This window comes from Danio rerio, chromosome 6 (genome assembly GCF_052040795.2).
Source record: "Danio rerio strain M-AB ecotype USA chromosome 6, GRCz13ab, whole genome shotgun sequence".
In the NCBI taxonomy this organism is placed as follows: Eukaryota; Metazoa; Chordata; class Actinopteri; order Cypriniformes; family Danionidae; genus Danio; species Danio rerio.
This window is the reverse complement of record NC_141026.1, coordinates 60,363,781-60,387,500: the sequence shown is the minus strand read 5'-3', so window position 1 is coordinate 60,387,500 and position 23,720 is coordinate 60,363,781. Positions and strand designations below refer to the sequence as shown.

Genomic DNA, 23,720 nt, shown 5'->3' with positions numbered 1-23,720 from the left:
TATGTTATTGGGACGTTATTCTAAAGTTGCAATAGTCGTATAATAGTCGTATATGTGTCCCACACTGCTATAAACACTATTGGGACACGTATATCTCACTATAAAGTGAAAATTGGTTGTTTTTGCGTTATTTCCAGCATATTTGTTCTTCCGGTTTGAAACTAATTTTTGAAGCTGAGTCACGGCCATGAGATCTTAGCGTGTATTCCAGCATGTAGACTGGACATCTGTATCTGGGAGTGCCTTATTACGTCTGAGTGTGCTGCATTAATGCATGAGTAAGGCTTGGTTCAAACCAATCAGCGCGCTCGATTGTGTATGCCGTGCAAACTCATTAATATGCATGATAAGCTTGTTTCTACCTGTTACAGTGTTCAGTCGGCAGAGGGACGCCATGTTGTGTTGCCAAGCGGGAGAACAAGAATTGTTTGGACATACGGGTCATCAGTGTTGCGTTTATAATGTGCTGCAGTAAAGGTTTTGTTTTCATTTTCCCTCTATGAGAGCGCAGCTGGACTCACGTGTGGATTACAGTGCACGCGACAGAAATACAAGTCAAAGGAACATTTTTTTACCCGAGAGCTTTTCACATCTGGAAATGGTGAAATCCGGATTTGCTGCTCGTCTCCTTTTAATAAAGATGCGCCTCCAGTTGGTGTTGATTTGGTCTCTACAGATTTGCTAAGTGAGCATTGGTCTTTGTTTGTTTAGTCAGATGGCAATGTTAGTTTGTATCGTTAGCAGTACTCTTTCAGTGTTTAAAGCAAGCGGCAACCTCCCGCTCTCTTTCAGGAAGCCAATACGGAAGTAACTAAAACTGCAATTCATCTGAAATTCCGCTAGTCCTGGCCGCTCCTGGCTCCATAATAGAGCAAATTTCAATTGAGCCCACTGTTAGAATGGCCAACTTTACAGCAGAAAAAAAGGTGTTTACAGCCTGGTACAAAAAAAGATTTTGGTTAATACAGCTAATATTACCCTTCATGACAACTGTGAGGGGGGTGAATATTTTTATAACTCATCCATTTCCTTTATATTAAGTTATATTAAGTTTGCATAATTAAGGGCGTGGCCACTTGAGTGACAGCTAGGTCTCGTTGGTCGCCGTCACGTCACCTCAGCTGAATCCTGCAGATTAGCCACTGAACTCGGCATATTTATCGTATTTCTGTGTTGTTTTATGTGGCTTTACACAGTCAGTTGCCTTTTGGACTTGTTTCCTACAATTATTAGATGGCATGGCATGCTGAGTGCACTTAATTGTGCTCACAAACCATTCACGTGGCCTCCGTTTCCCATGTGAGTAAAGTTCTATACTTATATACCATCTCTATACATGTATTTGTTTTATTTAAGATCATTTATATTTATATTTAGAGCTGTAATGCACTCCAGAATCTGTCAGATTGATTAGCTGTAGGCTCTAGATCAGTCATCTGAAGCGTTGTCATACAGTGTTATGCTGGATTTCATCAATAGTCTTACATTAACTAACACAGACTATATCTGAAGTGTTTGGAAGTAATTCGCGTTTTCCTCCTGTAGGAAAACGTCATAAGAACAATGTTTAGTGGCTCAGTGTATTACAGCAGTGTTTTTAAAAGTCTAAACACTTTATTGATATAGTGTACAACCAAGCACAAGTGGTCAAAACACAAACGAGTCGCAGGTGATAAAGTATTAAACGTCCCAAAGTAAAGTGTGTCTGAGCCAGGTCCAAGCAAAATGCCAGCAGGTGTCTGCAGCTCCGCCCACTCTCCGCCTCTTTGCCCTTGTTTGGGTTCCCGCCATGAGTGCGATGACATGCAAACAAAATGCCGACGGTTGGCCACGCCTACTTGTGGCTTCTTTTGCGCTCTTCAGAAACCTATGGGTGACGTCACGGATACTACGTCCATATATTTTACAGTCTATGGTTTAAAGACAGACCTTAGTCTACAGTACGTTAACATCACTACAATATTATGGACTGAAAAATCTGCTGTACATGCTGCTCTCCGAGTGTAAACATGTACACTGCAATCAAACTATTACTGTCGCTGAGGATTTTGTGACAGGAATAACACACGCGGCTTTCTGACGCTACCTGCCGTGTGCATCTAAGTTACAGGGAAATGCGGAGGGATTTTTCTCTCATTCGCCGTGCGGTATCAAACATTGCATGAAAAATACACACTTCCAGTAATTCCTCGAATCAAATATCTCGTTTGTCATGAGGGGCATGAATGAAATTCCTGAATGAAAGAGCTAAACTGCAGTTAAAGTCCACCATTTAATAATTTGGCAAATAATTTGATTACTTATGTCCAAGTAAACAGTCACAGTCTTTCTCCTCTGAGTCTGTGTTTGTTTTGCCTCTGTGAAAATCAGCGCATGCCCAAACCGACACTCCCATTTTTATGCAAATGTTTAAAGACCTTCCCTGCTGAAACAAGGCGGTTTCATGGCCTTTAATAAATGAAGAACAGTTGTAACTTTAGAATAACGTGCAAATAACATATATAAACTATTAACTGACACTTAACAAGTCTTTAGTAAGTATTTTACAAACAGCTTGTTCATGATCTATTACTAATTTATTAGGTATAGTTATAAATCATAACAATACAGTTAACAATTCATTTATAACTTGCAAGTTACCGATTGGCTATCAATAGGGCGCAGTTATAAATAATTAACAAACTATTAACTTTTATTTAACAAGTCATTTATAACACATTAACAGTTTATTAATGATCTACTAACTAGTTATAACGGATAGTTATTCTAAAGAGTTACCGAGAAGGGAATTCTCTTTGCAATTGACTCCCAGCCATAAAATAAAAGCTCTTCTATTACCTGGATGCGCTGCTATTGACGGCCGTCTCCACACCGGTGCTCGTCTCTGCTAGTAACTCTGACACAGGGAAGTTTTCTGCAAAATAGAACAACAATAAAATGCGTTAACACATAAAACTAATAATAAAAGCCACTTAGAAACGAGTAATAAAATGCACAACTTATAATAATAAATGGCAAGTAATGCACAGTATTTTCTTGCAAAACAAATGTGTACCAATGTCGTCGTATCGCTCAACCCACACCACCAAAACTTTGGTGTCGGGTCCCAGCGGCGGTATCGTCCTGCCGGGCGGCAACTTCTTGTTTTTCGCTGTGGGCGACTGAACACAGGACATAGACATTATACACTGTAATGAAAATAATAAACATTAAATTTAATAAATATTTCACTCTTGCGTACAGTTTTTTGTAATAAGTCTATTTTGCTGCTTATAAATTAGTCAAATATTACTAGAATTCAAATTAACGATTTCATCTCATTATGTACAACTTGATCACATCTATATTTTCATTTACAAATGAATTCACTTCATATAATTTGTTGTTTCTACTTGCAACTCATGTACAATAAGGTGTGTGTGTGTGTTACCCGTTGCGCAGGGCCCATGTTGTCAGAGTGGTTTGGGAAGAGCTCCAGCGTGAGGTTGGGTTGTTTGAGTAAACTGGGCAGCAGCTCCATCTGAGAGTCGGAGTCTGCGGTGGGGAAGCTGTGCTCTGATGACTCCGCTGCATCACACACAAACCAGCATCCGTCATATTAAAGAAATCAATAACGATTCATTAAACCAGTTTAAATGCATTACACTAACAGAAAAATCAATCCAGCAAGAATAGTCCTGGAAGAAGCTTTTCTGCAATACATGCACATTTCTGTTGAACCACAAACATGATGAGAGGTGAAATATGTAGGGCTGTCATGATTACAAAGATTTCATTGCAATTGTTGGGCGCTAATTTGGTGTGTTGTCAAAAATAACTCTAATATATGGTTAAATATGAAAATATTGTCTATATAATATTATGACTAATATATTTGAACATATTTGTGGTTGTTTGTCATTCTAATGATTAAAAATGATTATGTGAACTGCCATTTTTGCAATATTTGCTATATTATATATGTTGAACATATGTGCATGTATGATTATTTTGTTTTTTGATCTGTAAAATACAAAGATGAACTAATTTGCATAGACTAACCGGCCACTTCATTAGGTACACAGTCCAACTGTGTCATCCAATCACATGGCAGCAACTCAATGCATGGTCAAGACGATCTGCTGCAGTTCAAACTGAGCATCAGAATGGGGAAGAAAGGGGATTTAAGTGACTTTTTCACTAGGGTTTACAGAGAATGGTCTGACACAGAGGAAATATCCAGTGAGCGGCAGTTCTGTGGGCGCAAATGCCTTGTTGATGCCAGAGGTCAGAGGAGAATGGCCAGACTGGTTCCAGCTGATAGAAAGGCAACAGTAACTCAAATAAGCACTCGTTACAACCGAGCTCTGCAGAAGAGCATCTCTGAACACACAACACGGCCAACCTTGAGGCGGATGGGCTACAGCAGCAGAAGATCACGCCGGGTGCCACTCCTGTCAGCTAAGAACAGGAAACTGAGGCTACAATTCACACAGGCTCACCAAAACTGGACAATAGAAGATTGGAGAAACGTTGCTGCTCTGATGAGTCTCCATTTCTGCTGACACATTCGGATGCTCGGCTCAGAATTTGGCGTCAGCAACATGAAAGCATGGATCCATCCTGCCTTGTGTCAGCGGTTCAGGCTGGTGGTGGTGGTGTAATGGTGTGGGGGAGATTTTCTTTGGGTCCATTAGTACCAAATGAGCATCAACGCCACAGCCTACCTGAGTATTGCTGCTGACCATGTCCATCCCTTTATGAGCACAGTGTCTCCATCTTCTGATGGCTACTTCCAGCAGGATAACGCAGCATGTCATGAAGCTCAATCATCTCAGACTGGTTTCTTGTACATTACAATGAGTTTACGGTACTTAAATGGCCTCCACAGTCACCAGAGCTCAATCCAATAGAGCACTTTCGGGATGTGGTGGAACGGGAGATTGGCATCATGGATGTGCAGCCGACAAATCTGCAGCAACTGTGTGATGCTATCATGTCAATATGGAGCAAAACCTCTGAGGAATATTTCCAGTAGCTTGTTGAATCTACACCACGAAGTATTGATTCAGATCTGAAGGCAAAAGAGGGTCCATCCGGTACTAGTAAGGTGTACCTAATAAAATGGCCGGTGAGTGTATGTGAAACATGTGCATGTATGCCAACGTTTTCACTTCTTTCCCACAAATATAATTAGTCTGGTTTTCAATCTGCCACTATACTGACACACGACACACGTCTACGTCTGTAGCTCCGCCCTCTTCTGAAAAAGAGCACAATCTCATTTGCATTTAAAGCAACAGTCAACAAAACTAGGATCAAAGCCTAAAAGGGTCAGTTTCAGAGAGTTATAAAACATTATCTGTGTGCTATTCTCAGCTGACACACACACACACACACACACACACACACACACACACACACACACACACACACACACACACACACACATGTTTGTTTTTGTGAAAAGTGGGGACATTACATAGGTTTTCATTCATTTTATACTGTCCAAACTGTATATTGTATTGCCCTCACCCCACCCCACCCCTAAACCCAACCATCACAGGAGATTGTGTGCAGCTTTACTCTCTGATTAAACTCATTCAGTGTGATTTATAAGCATTTTGAGAAATGAGGACGTCACCAATGTCCTCATATTTCACCTCCTTTTTGTAATACCTGTGTCATACCCATGTCATTATACAGATTTGTGTCCTGATATGTCACAAAAACACGTACACACACACACACACACACACACACACACGCACTCTCTCTCTCTCTAGGGACGTCAGAAACTTATTTTTACATCTTGTAAAAAGGGGCATTTAAGCATGATTAATCTTTGCCCAGCACTACTGCAATGTGTTGAATGCAGAAAGAGAGTTTTACCAGAGGAGTCGCTGAGAGACGGCACCACAAATGCGATTTCTGTCAGAGCGTCTGCGTAATAGAGAACCCGCTTCTCTCCGTTAAACACACCACCGCCAGTGTCACCCAGAGTCACGGAGTCATCTGCACACACACACACACACATATATACATCATTACACAACACTGCATCACTGTGCGGGTCACTGACAGTTTATCACCATGAGAAGACTTTTAACATGCGACTATGATTAAGATATTAATTAACTTATAAAGATGGAGGACAATTACTTATTAGGACATCTGTACAATTGTTTGGATGTTTGTATTTGAGTGTGAGTTTGTATGCATGTATGTTAGTGTGCATGTATGCATGCGAGTGTGTGTATTATGTGTATATGTATATATGTCAGGGCTCGAAATTAACTTTTTTACTTGGTAGCACCGGTGCTCCCAACTTTAAATATTTAGGAGCACCAAAAATTTTTTAGGAGCACCAGAAAAAATTTAGGAGCACCCACAAAAAATGATTGAGCACTGCTGCAAATTGTTTTTTAAGGGATTTGTTGTATTTTAAAGCAACATTAATAGGACTGACAAAAACCAGAAACAACTATCTAACTAATGCTGCGAAGACATTGATATTTGTGTGCAATAATTCCAAAAGGAATGTCTAATAATTAGGCCATAGAATAATAATGATGATAAAAAAATGACAATAATAGTAACAATGAATTCCATTTCTCATTATGATGCTGCCTTAAATGTGCATGAATGTAGGTTATCTGCTATAAAAAGTCTGTTACTTTATGAAAAATAATTGTATAGTTTGCATCAAACAAAAATGAAGCATTGCAGTAAGAAATATTTATTTTGTACTGCTGTTTTTATATGCATGTCAATTTAATAAATAATATTTCTGCAAAAAAACTAAAAAAGTAATATACACCTCAAACAAGAACAGACAAAAGAAAGTAAGTAAAGTCTCACTTCTATCACTCTTTAAAAGTTTTGGTTTCAGTTTGTGTCAATTTAAAGGTTCAGTCTGAGCTGATCTTCATGTTTCTGTGTTAGTGGAAAGCTGGCGAGCCAGCCGACCCAATTTATGAGCAGGCAGAGCAGGATTCTTGCGCTAACCATCGGCGCAATACTGATCTTTGTTATGAGTCGCAGTTTCAGTGTAAACTTAGTAAAGGCGAGCTTCTTCGGCGATGATATGTGCAGTATTAGATTTGACTTTTAGCGGACATTTGCGCTGAACACGCAGTGAATGCAACGCATGGAGATTCGGGCACCTTCTCCAAGAAGCGCGTACTCGATTGATCTCAGCTGGCGGATCATTATTCACACGTGACGTGTCATGATCGCTTTCATCTGCGCCTCAACTTTAGGTGGGGTTTGCAAACCTGTGTGCTTTAAGTTTTTACTCTTCAGCCGTTTGCATTTCCCGTGGTCATAAAAGCTCCTTCCCTGTCATCTGACAGCGGAATACCTTGAGTGAATGACAGCTAATATGAACCAATATAGCGGCAGGGAAGAGCGATTCAGCACGTTTTTACAAAAAATCAAAACAGGTCGCACTACAACCATTACCTGCAGTCGCACTAATGCTCCCAGATATATTATGAGGTCGCATAGATTAATTTTCGGGCGCATATGCGACCAAAAAGGTCGCAATTTCGAGCCCTGTATGTAGGCATCATGGTGGCACAGTCACCTCACAGCAAAAAGGTTGCTGGTTCGAGTTCTGGGCCAGTTCTGTGTGGAGTTTGCATGTTCTCCCTGTGTTGGTGTGGGTTTCTTCTGGGTGCTCAGGTTTCCCCCACAAGTCCAAACACATGCGCCATTGGGGATTTGGTTGAGCTAAAATTGTCCGTAGTGTATGTGTGTAAATGAGGGTGTATGGGTGTTTCCCAGTGATAGGTTGCAGCTGGAATGTGTAAAACATATGCGTGAGTTTCACCAGGTGCTCGTTTCCCCCACAAGTCTAAAGACATGTGCTATAGGGGGATAAGGTAAGCTTAATTGGCTGTTGTGTATGTGTGTGAATGAGAGTGTATGGGTGTTTCCCAGTAATGTGTTGCAACTGGAAGGGCATCCGCTGTGTAAAACATATGCTGGATAAGTTGGCGGTTCATTCCTATGTGGTGACCTCGGATTAAAAAAGGGACTAAGCTGAAAAGAAAATGTATGTGTGTATGTGTGTGTTTGTAAGTGTGTTGTATGTATATGTATGAATGTGTGTGTGGATGTATGTACAATATGTGTGTGTATGACTGTGTGCGTACGCATGTGTTTATGTGGATATATACGTTTGTGTGTGTGTGTGTGTGTGTGTGTATGTACGTATGTATGCGAGTCTGAGTGTGCCTTTGTATGTATGTATGTATGCAAGTGTGTGTGTGTGTGTGTGTGTGTGTGTGTGTGTACCTGGTGTGTCAGCACCGTTGGATGTGTTAATGGTCCAGCTGGTGAACACACTCCCCGTCCAGCCTGGATGCTGAGCGACCTCCACGGGCCAGCCCAGTGACAGCAGCAGCTCCAGGAAATGCGGCTGCACGTTTGCGGAGGACTCCACGTTCCTCAAGATCTGCACACACACACACACACACACACACACACACACACACACACACACACACACACACACACACACACACACACACACACACACACACACACACACACACACACATTATTCATATTAACACATTACAATCATTGATGAGCATCTAGTTTTATTATCGTCTGTTGTTAATGTATGTGTGTGAGCAAGTGTGTTTTTATACGTGTGTGTGTGTGAATTTATATGTGTGTGTGTAATTGTATGTATGTGTGTGTGATTATTTGTGTGTGATTGCATGTATGTGTGTGTGTGTGTGAGAATGTCAGTGTGTGTGTACGTGAGTGAGTGTATGTTTTTTATGTGCGTGAGTGTGTGATTGTATGCGTGTGTGTGTTTGTTTGTGTGGTATTGTATTTGTGTGTGTGAGTGAGAGTTTGTATGTGTGTGAGTGTATTTGTGTATGTGAGTGTGCAATTGTATGCATGTGTGTTTGTGTGTGTTACGTATATGTATGTGTGTGATTGTATGCATGTGTGTGTTTGTTTGAGTGGTATTGTATTTGTGTGTGTGTGTGTGAGTGAGAGTTTGTATGTGTGTGAGTGTATTTGTGTATGTGAGTGTGCAATTGTATGCATGTGTGTTTGTGTGTGTTACGTAAATGTATGTGTGTGATTGTATGCATGTGTGTTTGTGTGTGTTACGTATATGTATGTGTGTGATTGTATGCATGTGTGTGTTTATTTGTGAGTGTGCATATATATGTATATGTGTTTGTGATTGTGTAATTGTATTGTGTGTGAGTGTGTGTGTTATTGTATTTGTGTGTATGTGTTTGTTTGTTTGTGTGTGAGTGAGAATTTGTATGTGTGTGAGTGTATTTGTGTATGTGAGTGTGCAATTGTATGCATGTGTGTTTGTGTGTGTTACGTATATGTATGTGTGTGATTGTTTGCATGTGTGTGTTTATTTGTGAGTGTGCATATATATGTATATGTGTGTGTGATTGTGTAATTGTATTGTGTGTGTGTGTGTTACTGTATTTGTGTGTGTGAGTGAGAGTTTGTATGTGTGTGAGTGTATTTGTGTATGTGAGTGTGCAATTGTATGCATGTGTGTTTGTGTGTGTTACGTATGTGTATGTGTGTGATTGTATGCATGTGTTTGTTTATTTTGTGAGTGTGCATATATAAGTATATGTATTTGTGCGAGTGTGTAATTGTATTGTGTGTTTGTGTGTTTATATGTAAGAATGACTATTTGATTGGATGCATGCCTTTGTGTGTTTGTTTGTGTGAATGTGTGTTTGTGTATCATTGTATTTGTGTGTGTGTTTGAGTGTTTGTGTGTGAATCATTAGTTATTTTATATGTTTATTAATCCTCCATCAGCAGCACACACACAAACACACACACACGCACGCACGCACGCACGTACGCACGCATGCAGTGTTACTGATTGTGGTCTTCTGACCTCCTGGCTGCTCTTCTGTCCTGCTCTCATGTAGAAGATGAAGACGGTGTCACACGGCCGGGACGGCAGCAGGTCCAGATATCCCACATCATCGAAAAAGCCCGGCACTGACGAGTCCAGAGCGATGAGGTGAGGAGGAAGACGACTGTTTCCAGGCTCCTGAGCACACACACACAGATACACAACATGCTTTAGGAGGACTTCCCTTAGACATAATGATCTTTATGGGTGATTCTACAATCACAGGGTAATAAAAACCCAAAACAAACAAACATCAGTTCTGGATAACAAACATAAATTATATCAAGGATTATCTAAAACAATATTGGCATGCAGGACAGCACGGCTGCTCAGTGGTTAGCACTGTTGCCTCACAGCAAGAAGGTCGCTGGTTCGACTGGTTCAGATAGTTTGGGCCAGCCGGCGTTTCTGTGTGGAGTTTGTATGTTCTCCCCGTGTTGGTGTGGGTTTCCTCAGGGTGCTCCGGTTTCTCCCACAGTCCAAACACATGTGCTATAGGGGAATTGATCAACTAAATTGACCATAGTGTATGAATGTGTGAGTGAGTGTGTATGGGAGTTTCCCAGTGCTGGGTTATGGCTGGAAGGGTATCCGCTGTGTAAAACACATGCTTGAATAGTTGGTGGTTCATTCCACTGTGGTGACCCCTGATAAACAAGGGACCAAGCTGAAGGAAAATGAGCGGGATGAATGTTTGCATATTTATTTAGGGACTGTTTGGCTGTGTCTGAAACCGTATAGTTCCATACTATTGTAATGTTTGATGGGTCAGATGACATTAATCATGTGAATCACTGATGTATTCTGATATTCCTATGCGTAAAAGCACAACTCTTAATGATGAAGCGAAAAGTAAGAGAAAGGAGAGGCGTCTCCGGCAGAAGGCGCGCCGAGCCAACAAACCAGCTGGACGAACTCTCTGTGAACCCCTTGCTACTTCTGATGACCCTCTTGCTCGTAGTCGAACTCTGAATGAACTCCCAACTTGTACTTTTGCTGAACTCTCTACCGAGTTCGCACACCTGAATCTAAGTGCATAACTATATATCACATTATAAATCAAGGCTGATATTAAAATGCCTAAATGTTGATTTATATGATATAATGTACTCTTGATGACTATATTAGGGATGGGAAGATTAACCGATATGTATACGCGTATATGTATACATGTCCGATACGCGGTCATGCGCGTGCACGATGCAAGTGCATCGGTAGAGCAGCAGAGGATGAATGAAATTTTGGAAGCAAATCGAGATGCATCGGTTTTTGCGAGATGCAACAATTTTTCCAAGATACAGCTTATATTTTAATATAGAATGTATTTTTTATTTATTAGCAAGTGTTGTCAACCTGTTTTTGGCGCATAATTTAATCGACCTACATAAAGTAAGCCTTAGCAACGGATTTGCAGATGTGTACACTTACAATACAACTCAGTGTATGAGGTGTGCGGATGAAGCTAGTGGAGCGCCCTCAGAAAGCGCGAGAAGCAAAACAAACATTTTATTCCCCACTGAGTTTTAAATCTAAAGTATGGCAACATTATGGATTTAAGGATGGACGACTTGACAGGACAGATGCAATTTGCAAAATGTGCCGCGCATCTGTAAAATACGCGGGCAGTTCGACTAATCTGAAATCTCACTTGAAGCGGCGCCACGGTGTTGTTGTGGAAGCATCTTCCAGTGTTTCTGCATCCCCGGCTTCCTGCACTGCTTCAACTGTAGCTACCAGCTCCAAAAGTGGTGAGAAAAGCATTGCACGTTTTTTTTCCATGCGCAACAGTTCTGCTCGCTCTACGCCAATAACGAATGCTATTGCATTGTTCATCTGCAAAGATATTCAGCCTAGTGTCACGGAGAACGAAGGTTTTAAACACCTCCTCCTGTTAATTTGTATTTAATTATATTTTTATTAGCCTGTTGTTTACAGTGACAGTGATGTTTCAAAGCAGCATAACACTGCTAGTTCACCACCTTAAGTTTTGAATAATCAGTGGCAAAATATATCTTTGTAAAACTTGTTTTCATAGTTGAAAAGTTAAATCGCAATTCTTGTTGTGCAATGCTAAACCTTTATGTTGAAAGAGTGCAAATATATATATATATATATATATATATATTTAATATATATTGCACTTATACATTCTGTTTATCTTGAAAATACTTAAATAATATGTGCTATATGTTCTAAAATGGCCCTCTACTGTAAACTGACACTCTGGCTCTGAGAGAAGAGCCAGTTTGTAAAAAAAGTCTTGGTTTTGCTTGGTTAATAAATAATCAAACTCATTCAATGGCACAGCATCCTCTTTCACATCATCTCATAAACTTGATCTAATTAGTTAGTGCTGAATTATTGCATTGTATCGTGATATGGGTGTGAATCGTATCGTGTTGCATCGCAATGTCACAAATGTATCGCTAATATATCGGATCGTATTCTTTGTATCGAGATGCGTATCGGATCGGCATTATAGCTTAGATGCCCAACCCTAGTCTATATATCTGTCTTCTTACTGTTCAAGTGATTTAGCATGCTCGTTGAATGTATGATTTAAGTAGTTTGTTCACCTGTGTTTAGGGTTAAGTATAAAAGCTGACATGTACTCTTCAGCTTTGCGCTTTTCCCACTTCTGTATACCGGGGTTGGTTGCCTTTTATCCTCAACGGAGGATAAAGTAAGGATTTTGTTTCTGTTATTGGTCTTTTGTTTGTTCTACTTTTTCACTGGATTTTATTTTATTAATAAAAGTGTATTTTATTACTTATCTTCACTGGAGTGGACATTGAATTCATTTTCCAGAACCCATCAAGTTACCCTGTGTGGTAAAGTATGAATCTAATTTGTTCTTTTGCAAAATACATTCTAAAGACGATCCTTTAACTAAACTCTAGCTAAGATATATAGCGAAGGGAGGATCCTGATTTTATCTTTGTTTAATTAGGGTGATTAAATAAAGGCGAATCAGCACACTATATAGTACGCTAAAATCAGTATGTGAGCCGGGTAGTATGTCAGAATTCATAGATTTCGGAAATCAGTATGCGAGAAGTACCCGGATGACTTACTACTTCCGGCGAGATTCTGGAGTGCGTATCCCATGCACGCTGCGCTATCCCATGATGCCCCGCAAGAGAATTCATGAATGGGAGTTAAGAGACACAACTGACGCAGGAAGGTCACGTGACCATGACAAAATGTCGGATGTAGTACGTCCGAATTCCATTCATCCTTTTTTACATTCATACTGTATAGAACACACTTTTTTAACAGCCGAGTAGCACGCTTAAATTCAAATGCAGCACCTACTGAGTAGTAGGCAGTTTCGGACGCAGCCCGTCTTGTAAAAAATGACTTGCAGACTATTATTGACTGTGCACACCTCCTGAATTATACATTCAGCTTCCATTATCATCAAATAATTAAGGCTCATTGTCATATTTTTGGGTGAAGCAGTGGCGCAGTAGGTAGTGCTGTCGCCTCACAGCAAGAAGGTCGCTGGGTCACTCGTTCAAACCTCGGCTCAGTTGGTGTTTCTGTGTGGAGTTTGCATGTTCTTCCTCCGTTCGCGTGGGTTTCCTCCGGGTGCTCCGGTTTCCCCCACAGTCCAAAGACATGCGGTACAGGCTAAATTGTCCATAGTGTGTGTGTGTGAATGTGTGTGTAAATGTTTCCCAGAGATGGGTTGCGGCTGGAAGGGCATCCACTGTGTAAAAACTTGCTGGATAAGTTGGCGGTTCATTCCGCTGTGGCGACCCCGGATTAATAAAGGGACTAACAAGAAAATGAATGAATGAATGAATGAATGTCATATTTTTTGTTTGTTTGCGCTACTCAAAAATGATTTGCATAAGCAATATACGGCGGGGGAAGTAAGTATTGAATAGGTAAGGTTTACCTGGGATTAATATTTCTAAAAGAGCTGTTGACATGGAATTGAACAAGATTTTGGTGAAAACCCAAACAATACAAACATACAGGAGAAACAAGGAGAACTACTGAAACGTATTTAATACTTTAAATAAAAGACATTTGGTGATTTTTTCAGACAGGGTGTCTAAATCTTGATGGTTCTGTGGGTCTCCTCTATCAGATCTGATCTTTATTCTGTATTCTCTATTGGATTGTGGTCAGGTGATTGGCTGGGCCATTCTACAGCTTGATTTTCTTTCTCTGAAAGCATCTGAGAGTCTCCTTGGCTGTTTTGGGTCATTGTCTTGCTGAAATGTCGACCCTGGTTTCATCCTCATCCTCCTGCTAATGTAGATGTTGGACTGAAGCAGCTGGTATTCATTTACACTGAGGAAGGGCAGAGGCTTGCTGAAGAACTACTGAGAGATTTCAGCTGCTGTCTGGGCTTTCCATGTCTTTCTACACCTTCCTTTCTTCATGTGTTTAACACTTTTTCCCTGAGTCATTTCATTTTATTACACAGAACTTCATTTGTAAACTAATTAGATTTGTTTTCTTTGCATATATGGATTTCTTTTGTTGTTACCAACATCCAGGGAACATCAAGTCAACAACACCTTTGGAAATATGTTTACTGAGAAAAATTGTGACGTTTTCAATACTTATTTCCTCCACTGTATATCTCTATGTACTCTCGTACCTTGAGCGCCTCTAGTGACAGGAAGCCAAAGTGTGACAGGAAAAGGCGAGCAGTCTGGAACTCCTGAGCAGGAGCTGGCGGTTTACAGTCGGTCAGTGGGTCTGGGAAGGCTTTATTCCTCCACAGGTCCTCAGTATGGTGCTCTAGTTTGGTCTCGTAATCGATCTGCTTCCCCATCACCACTCGCAGCTTATCATGCTGCTGCTCCAGCTGAAACACACACACACACACACAATGAAGAGGAATACAGCTGATAAGAACACTGTGTGCGCAACCCCTGATAAACCTCAGTCTTGAGATGTTTTATACTCACATTATGCATTATGTATTATTTAAGTAGACACACCAGAGTAACACCAAACTAATACGAAGATATGATATATTGCAATAATAAGCATTTTTAATATATTTTCTAATATAAGCAGGGTTTATACACATTTTTAACTAAAACTACATAACTTTTCCAAGACTTTTAAGTAAATTTGAATGTCTACGTGGTAAATAATAATCAAATTTATTACACCACACGGTAAAACACGCAACAATTTATTTAGTTTAAATGTATTTTTATATCTATGTAAAATGGATTTAGATAATGTGAGAGCATGTTTTTGGCCAAGGACAGAAAATAAGTAACAAGAACTAACCTATATTCAAGTAGACAGACCTTTGTTAAACAACTTTCCATGACTTTTGCAAAACTTTGTGGGTTTTTCTTTTTGTCAAATTTCCATGACTTCTCCAGGTTTTCCATGACTGTATAAACCCTGTATAAGTCTTTAAATATATTTTATTCATATTTATTTTCTATTGCATAACTTCTATGTCTCCATAATTTAGATTCTAATTGTTATTACTATTACTTGTGTTGTTGTTGTAATTATTTTAAGGTCACAAGTGGTCGTGTAAACATTTTACTGCATTTGTGCTGTGCATGACAAATAAAATGCCAAAATGTTTTTAATATAAACGCACAAAAAACGTAAGATAATTATCGATAGCCACCTTATTTATATTTCATGCTGCACTATTAATATGCTTTTTATTGCTAGCTATAAGGATTTTTAATTTGCTAGTACTTTTGAATATTTGTTTACTTTATAGAATTTTAATAAGTGAATATTTTTTATTGTTGCTAAAGTCCTTTGCTTTTTAACAAGGTTAAAATATGTATTTACTTTTATGTTTTAAACTGTGTATTTTATTGTTATACATACGTTTACATAATAACAGTATTCAGTTTTAATTACTCAAAAGCACTCTAAATATTAAATTAGACATTTCAGATTTGTATTATAATTCTGTATATTTGGTGATTTTGCTTACAACCGATGAAACATTTGTTTACACATTTTACTTTGTAACATTTGAATGTATTTAAATGAACAGAAATATTATTATAAAAAGTATTATAAGTAGATCAAGAGGCGTCATATGGAGCGCAGTGGGTAGCACGATCCCCTCACAGCAAGAAGGTCGCTGGCTTGAGCCCCAACTGGGTCAGTTGGTGTTTCTGTGTGGAGTTTGCATGTTCTTCCCGTGTTGGCATAGGTTTCCTTCGGGTGCTCCGGTTTCCCCAATAGTCCAAAGACATGCAGTACAGGTGAATTGAATAAGCTAAGTTGGCTGTAGGGTATGAGTGTGAATGAGAGTGTATGGGTGTTCCAAGTGTTGGGTTGCAGCTGGAAGGGCATCCGCTGTGTAAAACAGATGCTTGAATAGTTGGTGGTTCATTCCACTGTGGTAACCCCTGATAAATAAGGGACTAAGCTGAAGGAAAATGACAGGAATGAATGTTTGCATATTTATTTAAGAACTGTTTCCAAGAAAAATTAATGAATAAGTAGATCAAATGCATTTTAAATTCAGTTATTATAAACGCTTTACATAGTGGTATCTTAGTATACTTGCAATGTTGTTACAATTATAAATGATTTGCATATTTTCAGTATTTTTTTCTAAATATGTCTATATGACTTTTTAAAAACTTAAAAGCGTTAGTATGCATGTATTTAAAACATTTAATGCATTAAAAAAATTACAGTATTTGAAAAAGTATCGGCTAACAAAAATGTTAAATTTTTAATGGTTTTAGTTTTAAGTAAATGAACCCTGGCTTCAGCTATTTCTGTGAATTGCAGATTTGATTTGGTCTAGCGGGAAGGCTTCACCATATAATAGTACATCTGTACAACACTCAAGATAACAGAACATTCTGAGGCTTTCATACCTCTTTGTCCACAATGTCATGGAGGTCTGGGATGCTCAGGTCGGCTTTCACAAAGGGAATCTTATCTACTTCTTCTGGGAACGGCCTGTGCTTGACGTTAAACCGAATCCCAACATCGTTTTTGGGAGTGGGTCGACTTTCAGGAACAAACACTTGCTGTAAGACAGACAAAAACAGAGGGACAATGTATAATAATAATAATAGCATTGTTTATAACTGTTCCTAAATCCATACATATAATGCGTGTACATGTATAGAGAGTGGGAGGAGCTAAAGAGATATTTTAGCATGTTTTGCTCTGATTGGTGTTTTTTTTCTGCACTGCATCATGTGTGATAGAGTTTTACACCACAAATTCAGCTGTTAAACATGATTAATATTAAAAAAAGTTTCAATAGTGCTTCAACGTTCAATTAAATATTTATAAATAAGCTTTAACAGCCTAAAAAAGTTTATAACATATCAGTAGTTTACTATTTTTCTGCTGAGGAAATTAACCAAGTTTTTACCTCCAGATTTACTGATCGATCCGCTTTTCAGGTTCTGATTGGATACTGAAAGCTCATCTGTGCTCTGATTGGCTGTCAAGGTTGTATCTTACTTTCTCATTGGTTAATGAAATTGATTATGTTCTCTGACAGACTGGCAAGAATATATCTTTCTTTTTGATGGCCTAACTGTTCTCTATTTGGCTGTCAATGTTTTATCATATTTTCTGATTGGCTACTGAAAGCCCATCTGTGCTCTGATTGGCTTTCAAGGTTGAATATTACTTTCTGATTGGTTGATAAAACCCCAACTGTGCTTTGATTGGCTGCATCTGTGCTCTGATTGGCTTTCAAGATTGTATCTTACTTTCTGATTGATTAATAACAGCTTAACTGTTTTTTGATTGACTGTCAATTCTATATATTACTTTCTGATTGGCTACTGAAAGGTCATCATTGCTCTGATTGGCTGTCAAGGTTGTATTTTGCTTTTTTGATTTGTTTATTACAGCCCAACTGTTTTCTGATTGGCTGTTAATGTTGTATCATGCTTTCTGATTGGCTACTGAAAGCTCATCTGTGCGCTGATTGGGTGTCAAGGTTGTATCTTGCTATTTTGATTGGTTAATGACAGCCCAACCTTTCTTTAATTGGCTGTCAACTGTGTATATTACTTTCTGGTTGGCTTTCTGGAAGCCCATCTGTGCTCTGATTGGCTGTCAAGGTTGTATCTTATTGGTTAATAAAAGCCTAATTGTTCTCTGATTGGCTGTCAAGGTTATGTCTTACTTTCTGATTGGTTAATGAAATTGCATATGTAATCTGATTGGCTTTCAAGGTTGAATATTACTTTCTGATTGGTTAATGACAGCTCAACTTTTCATGGGAAGGTTATATTTTTCTTTTTGATGGTCCAACTGTTCTCTGATTGGGTGTCAATGTTGTATCATATTTTCTAATTGGATACTGAAAGCCCATCTGTGATCTGATTGGCTTTCAAGGTTGAATAGTACTTTCTGATTGGTAAATGACAGCTCAACTTTTCTTTGATTGGCTGTCAATTCTATATATTACTTTCTGATTGGCTACTGAAAGCTCACTTGTGCTCTGATTGGCTGTCAAGGTTGTATCTTGCTACTTTGATTGGTTAATGAGAGCCCTATTGTTCTTTGATTGGCTGTCAATTTTATATCTTACTTTCTGATTGGCTACTAAAAGCCTATCTGTGTTCTGATTGGCTGACAAGTTTGCATCTTACTTTTTGATTGGTTAATGACAGCCCAACTTTTTTTTAATGGCTGTCAACTGTATATATTACTTTCTCATTATCTACTGAAAACCCATCTGCGCTTTGATTGGTTGTCAATGTTGTATCTTACTTTCTGATTGGTTATTGATATTGCATATGTCCTCTGATTGACTGTCAAGGTTGTATTATATTTTTTGGTTGGCAACTACAAGCCCATCTGTTTTCCGATTGGCTGTCAGTGTTGTATCATAGTTTCTTATTGGCTACTAAAAGCCCATCTGCGCTCTGCTCGACACTGAAAGTTGTATCTTATTTTCTGATTGGCTAATAACAACCCAACTGTTCACTGATTGGCTGTTAATGTTGTATCATTCATTCTGATTGGCAACTGAAAGCCCATCTATGCGCTGATTGGCTCTTGAGGTTGTATCTTATCCTATGATTGGCTACTGAAAGACCATCTATGTTCTGATTGGCTCTTGAGGTTGTATCTTATCCTATGATTGGCTACTGAAAGACCATCTATGTTCTGATTGGCTCTTGAGGTTGTAAATTATCCTATGATTGGCTACTGAAAGACCATCTATGTTCTGATTGGCTCTTGAGGTTGTAAATTATCCTATGATTGGCTACTGAAAGACCATCTATGTTCTGATTGGCAGTTAAGGTGATGTGTTACCTTCTGATTGGCTCTTGCTCCTCGAGGCTGATGGAAGAGCTGCATAGTCCATGCATGTCGGCCAGACATACCTCTAATTAACATGGTGACAGACGGACAGGGATCTGTTGACAGACACACACACTAATTAAAGACACAGTATGTAGTTTTCTCCACTAGAGGGTGTGTAATTACAACAAACTAAGGCCTATGTTGCTGATGGCGTGACTGATTGTGGAATCATGGGAGTTACAGGATGTATTCAACACTCATTATTGTGGTAGTATAGAGTAACAGCGCATTTCCACTGACACACTGGAAGCTCAGCTAGTTAACATGGATGATTTCTCTGCATTTGAGACAATGTAAGAACATATGTCAACAAAATATACAACACCGTTCCACTGCTTTTTGGATATTATAATGAAAACATCGTAGATATTGCTCCTATAACAGGAAATAAGAGTAATGTAATGAAATGTGCATCGTGTTCTCCTCACTCTGTTCGTTCCCCAGCGGCTGCTCCAGCATGGCGAGGATTACAGAGTTATCCAGGACGAAGTATCTGAAGTTGCTGTGAGAAGTGGAGGTGAGTCTGGAGTATTTGATGAGCGTGTCCTCGTTCAGCAGACTGCAGGGCGATGCGGGACCGCTGGGAGATGGGAACGCGCCCAAAACCTGCATTATACTGCAACACACAGACACACCAATCAAGACACATGCACAGAGCAGAGTTTCTGCAGGTTTCAAGTCAAATTTAAGACCCTTTAAGATTTTTTTAAGACCCTTTTAAAGGGTCACGAAACCCCTCTTGTCTCAGCAGGGGAAAAGGTGAAGAAAGTGGGTGTGTCCAGCTCTGTTTAGGCGGGAGTGTGTTAAGAGGGAAGGTTTTGCATTAAAATGGGCAAAACAACACACAGACGCAGGGGAGAAAGACAGTGACTGTGTTTACATGGACATCAGTAATAGAATCATTTGCCAAATTATTAATTTGTCGACTTTAACTTTTTAAGCACTTTCACTTTTATTCAGGAACACTTCATGCATGCCCCCCGTGACAAACGAGATATTGGATGCGAGGAACTGCTGGAAGAGTGTAGTTTTAATGGAGTATTTGATACCGCACAGCAATATAGCCACAATAGCCAAAGTCATGTCACCCTGCAGCCCAAGACCGGTTACTCACTGAAGCTAAGCAGGGCTGAGCCTGGTTAGTACCTGGATGGGAGACCACTAGGGAACACTAGGTTGCTGTTGGAAGTGGTGTAATAGAGGCCAGCAGGGGGTGCTCAACCTGTATTCTGTGTGAGTCCTAATGCCCCAGTAAAAGTGAAGGGGACACTACACTGTCAGTGGGCGTCGTCTTTCGCATGAGACGTTAAACCGAGGTCCCGACTCTCTGTGGTCATTAAAAATCCCATGGCACTTCTCGTGAAAGAGCAGGGGTGTAACCCCGGTGTCCTGGCCAAAGTCCCTCTATCGGCCCTTACGAACATGGCCTCCCAATCATCCCCTTCCACTGAATTGGCTCGATCACTGTCTCTTCACTCCACCTATAGCTGGTGTGTGGTGAGCGCACTGGCGCCGTTGTCCTGTGGCTGCCGTCGCATCATCCAAGTGGATGCTGTACACTGGTGGTGGTGTAAAGAGACTTCCCTCATGATTGTGAAGCACTTTGGGTGTATGGCCATACACAATAAATGCGCTATATAAATACACATTACAATATGGGAGAAAAACAAAAAACCTCTGCATTTCTCGCTAACTTGGAGGCACTCGGTAGGTAGTGTCAGAAAGACGTGTGTGTATAGACTATCCTGTCACAAAATGCAGTGAAAATCCTACACGACGGTAATAGTTTGATTGCGGTGTACACGTTTACACTCAGAGAGCAGCATTTACAGCGGATCTTTCAGTCTATAAGATTGTAGTGATGCTAACGTACTGTAAACTTAGTAAAAGTTCAAATCATTTTAAGTAAGGCATGCCTTTAAACACTGAAAGAGTACTGCTGACGATACAAATTAAATATGCCATCTGAATAAACAAACAAAGACAACTGCTCACTTAGCAAATCTGCAGAGACAGGACAATCAACACCAACTGGAGCCGCGTCTTTATTAAAAGGAGACGAGCAGCAAATTAGGATTTCACCATTTCCAGATGCGAAAAGCTTTCGGGTAAAGCCTGTTCCTTACATACATGTTTCTGTCGCGTGCACTTTAATCCACACGTGAGTCCAGCTGCGCTCTCATAGCGGGAAAATGAAAACAAAACCTTCACTGCAGCACATTATAAAAGCAACACTGACGACCCATTTCTCCAAATTCCTGTTCTTCCACTTGTTTTGGCAACACAACGTGGCGTCTCTCTGCCGTCTGAACACTGTAACAGGTAAAACAGTCTTCGAAGCCATCATGCATATTAATGAAGTTGCATCGCATACACAAAAAGAGCGCGCTGATTAGCTTAAACCAAGTCTTACTCATGAATGAATGCCGCACACTCAGAGACGACACGATGCACTCCCAGGTACAGACATCCAGTTTACACACTGGAATACATGCAAGGATCTAATCGGCATGACGCAGCTTCAAAAATTAGTTCCAAACTGAAAGAACAAATATGCTTGAAATAACGCAAAAACAACCAATTTTCACTTGTTAGTGAGATATACGTGTCGTAATAGTGTTTATAGCAGGATGAGACACATATTTGACCCGTCAACATCTAAACACATGTGTTTTGGTGTTTCATGACCCTTTCAAGAGTTCACACTTAGCTGATGATTGGTAATAAGCTAGTTTGGCATGCTGTCCCAGGAGAGAGCCCCGAGCTCATGAGAGCCTCGAGCCCGGGGCTCCCTCCCGTTGCAGGGCGAGAGGGGAGTTTGAGCTCGGGTAGATCTCGAGAACCCCCCCCTTACTGCTGCGTGAGGGTTGCTAAGGTGATGCGTTGCTGATAGAATTGAATCAAATTTGGTGCTAATTTGGATTAGTCAATTTACTTAAGTGTCATGTTTTTGGGAGTGTGGGAGGAAACCGGAGGACCCGGGGAAAACCCACGCAAGCACGGGGAGAACATGAACTCCGCACGAAAATGCTGATCGTTTGGGTATATGCCCGAAGCGGAGGCATTTTGCTGTGAGGCTGCAGTGCTAGCCACTGGGCTGCCGTGCTGCCCTGTAGACAAAGGAGGAGGCGAAGGGGTGGAAGGGGGGATTCTTCAAGACGAAGATGACTAAAGGTAAGGTGTTTGGTTATTTATACTTGGTTAGGAGTAGTCTGATTGGTGGTTCGTACATTAGCTTGACTCGGGGCCAGCCGTGTCAATCATAAGCACGTGATCCTCTCGAAATTAGTTTATGAATAAACTTCACTTAAGCTCATTATGAGGGAAATTTTAGACTTCTACAGGTCTAAACACTAATCCCTTTTACTTCTATAAATAATTGTTGCATTAACGGAAGATCATGTAAAGAGATGTGTTGCTTTGGTAGCTTTTTTCTCGATTAGGGAATTTAATTAGGAGAATTTGCTGTAAAAACGTCTAACAGCTATTGTGAATCGTATCTCTTTGCAATGAAAAACTTCAATGTTAAATAAAAAAGGTTTTGAAATGGATTATTAGTGGTTGACTATAAATTACTATAGTAAATGATTTCTATAGTAAAGGCATTCAGAGCTGGTTTATAAAAGACTTTACCATGATAGCGTGGCCTCTGCGGCATCTTTGACCCTCATAGATGCAGGGTTGTGCTCTTTGTCTCCTTTATACTTCACTTCCTGTTCACCCGTTTTGGACTTGCTGCCGGAGATGCCGAGCTCCACGATCTCCAACACTTCAATCAGACAATCCTTAAAGACACAATACAAATATGTTTTAAACAAGACTGGCATCATTAAATGAGATTATATATTGGATAGACTTACAGTTGACAAAAACATACAAGAAATATATATATATATATATATTTACACAGACTATATGTAATTTTGGGGGGAAACAGTGGCTCAGTGGTTAGCACTGTCGCCTCACAGCAAGAAGGTCACTGGTTCGAGTCCTGGCTGGGTCAGTTGGTGTTTCTGTGTGGAGTTTGCATGTTCTCCCCATGTTGGTGTGGGTTTCCTCCGGGTGTTCCGGTTTCCAACACAGTTCAAACACATGCGATATAGAGGAACTTAATTGGCCGTGTGTGTGTGTGAATGGGAGTGTGTATGGATGCTTCCCAGAACTGGGTTGCAGCTGGAAGGGTAAAACATATGCTGGAATAGTAGGTGGTTCATTCCGCTGTGGTGAATGAATGACTGAATGAATATATAATTTTTCATCTTTAATTACTTCTGATCCTGACATTGACACATCAGCAAGAAAGATGTTTAAACTTTTTAATATTTAAAATTCTTTAATAAATTATTATTTCAAGTACTGCTGTAAAAACAAACAACCCCCCAGTAAAAATCTACTTTAAATAGTCAAGTAATTTTTTTCGACATGTGCATTTATTTTTGCTATGACTTTGCATTTATTTTTGCTATAATAAACTATGCAACCAAAAGGTTCACAGCTA

General features: G+C 39.8%; 2 protein-coding genes across 11 annotated transcripts in view; one reads left to right on the top strand and one right to left on the bottom strand.

The window, feature by feature from the left end:
* The window catches only part of LOC147843705 (uncharacterized), a 999,056-nt gene that overhangs the window by 565,394 nt on the left and 409,942 nt on the right, over positions 1-23,720 (top strand). The gene's annotated exons all lie outside the window — the stretch shown is intronic.
* ralgapb (Ral GTPase activating protein non-catalytic subunit beta) overlaps positions 1-23,720 on the bottom strand; it is a 471,588-nt gene that overhangs the window by 361,701 nt on the left and 86,167 nt on the right. For 9 of the 10 annotated variants that reach the window (XR_015494301.1, XR_015494302.1, XM_087258132.1 and 6 more), the window contains 11 exons: positions 22,856-23,007; positions 19,651-19,838; positions 19,172-19,275; positions 16,756-16,911; positions 14,526-14,735; positions 9,887-10,045; positions 8,281-8,440; positions 5,872-5,994; positions 3,431-3,567; positions 3,056-3,161; positions 2,839-2,914 (listed from right to left, as the gene is read on the bottom strand). The exons of the other annotated variant lie outside the window; for it this stretch is intronic. Coding sequence is in view for 7 of the 9 variants with exons in the window: in XM_087258132.1 (XP_087114258.1) it covers positions 2,839-2,914; positions 3,056-3,161; positions 3,431-3,567; positions 5,872-5,994; positions 8,281-8,440; positions 9,887-10,045; positions 14,526-14,735; positions 16,756-16,911; positions 19,172-19,275; positions 19,651-19,838; positions 22,856-23,007 (1,571 nt within the window). In the remaining 2 variants the exon portion in view is untranslated. The remainder of the gene's footprint in view (positions 1-2,838; positions 2,915-3,055; positions 3,162-3,430; positions 3,568-5,871; positions 5,995-8,280; positions 8,441-9,886; positions 10,046-14,525; positions 14,736-16,755; positions 16,912-19,171; positions 19,276-19,650; positions 19,839-22,855; positions 23,008-23,720) is intronic. 10 annotated transcript variants of the gene reach the window in all.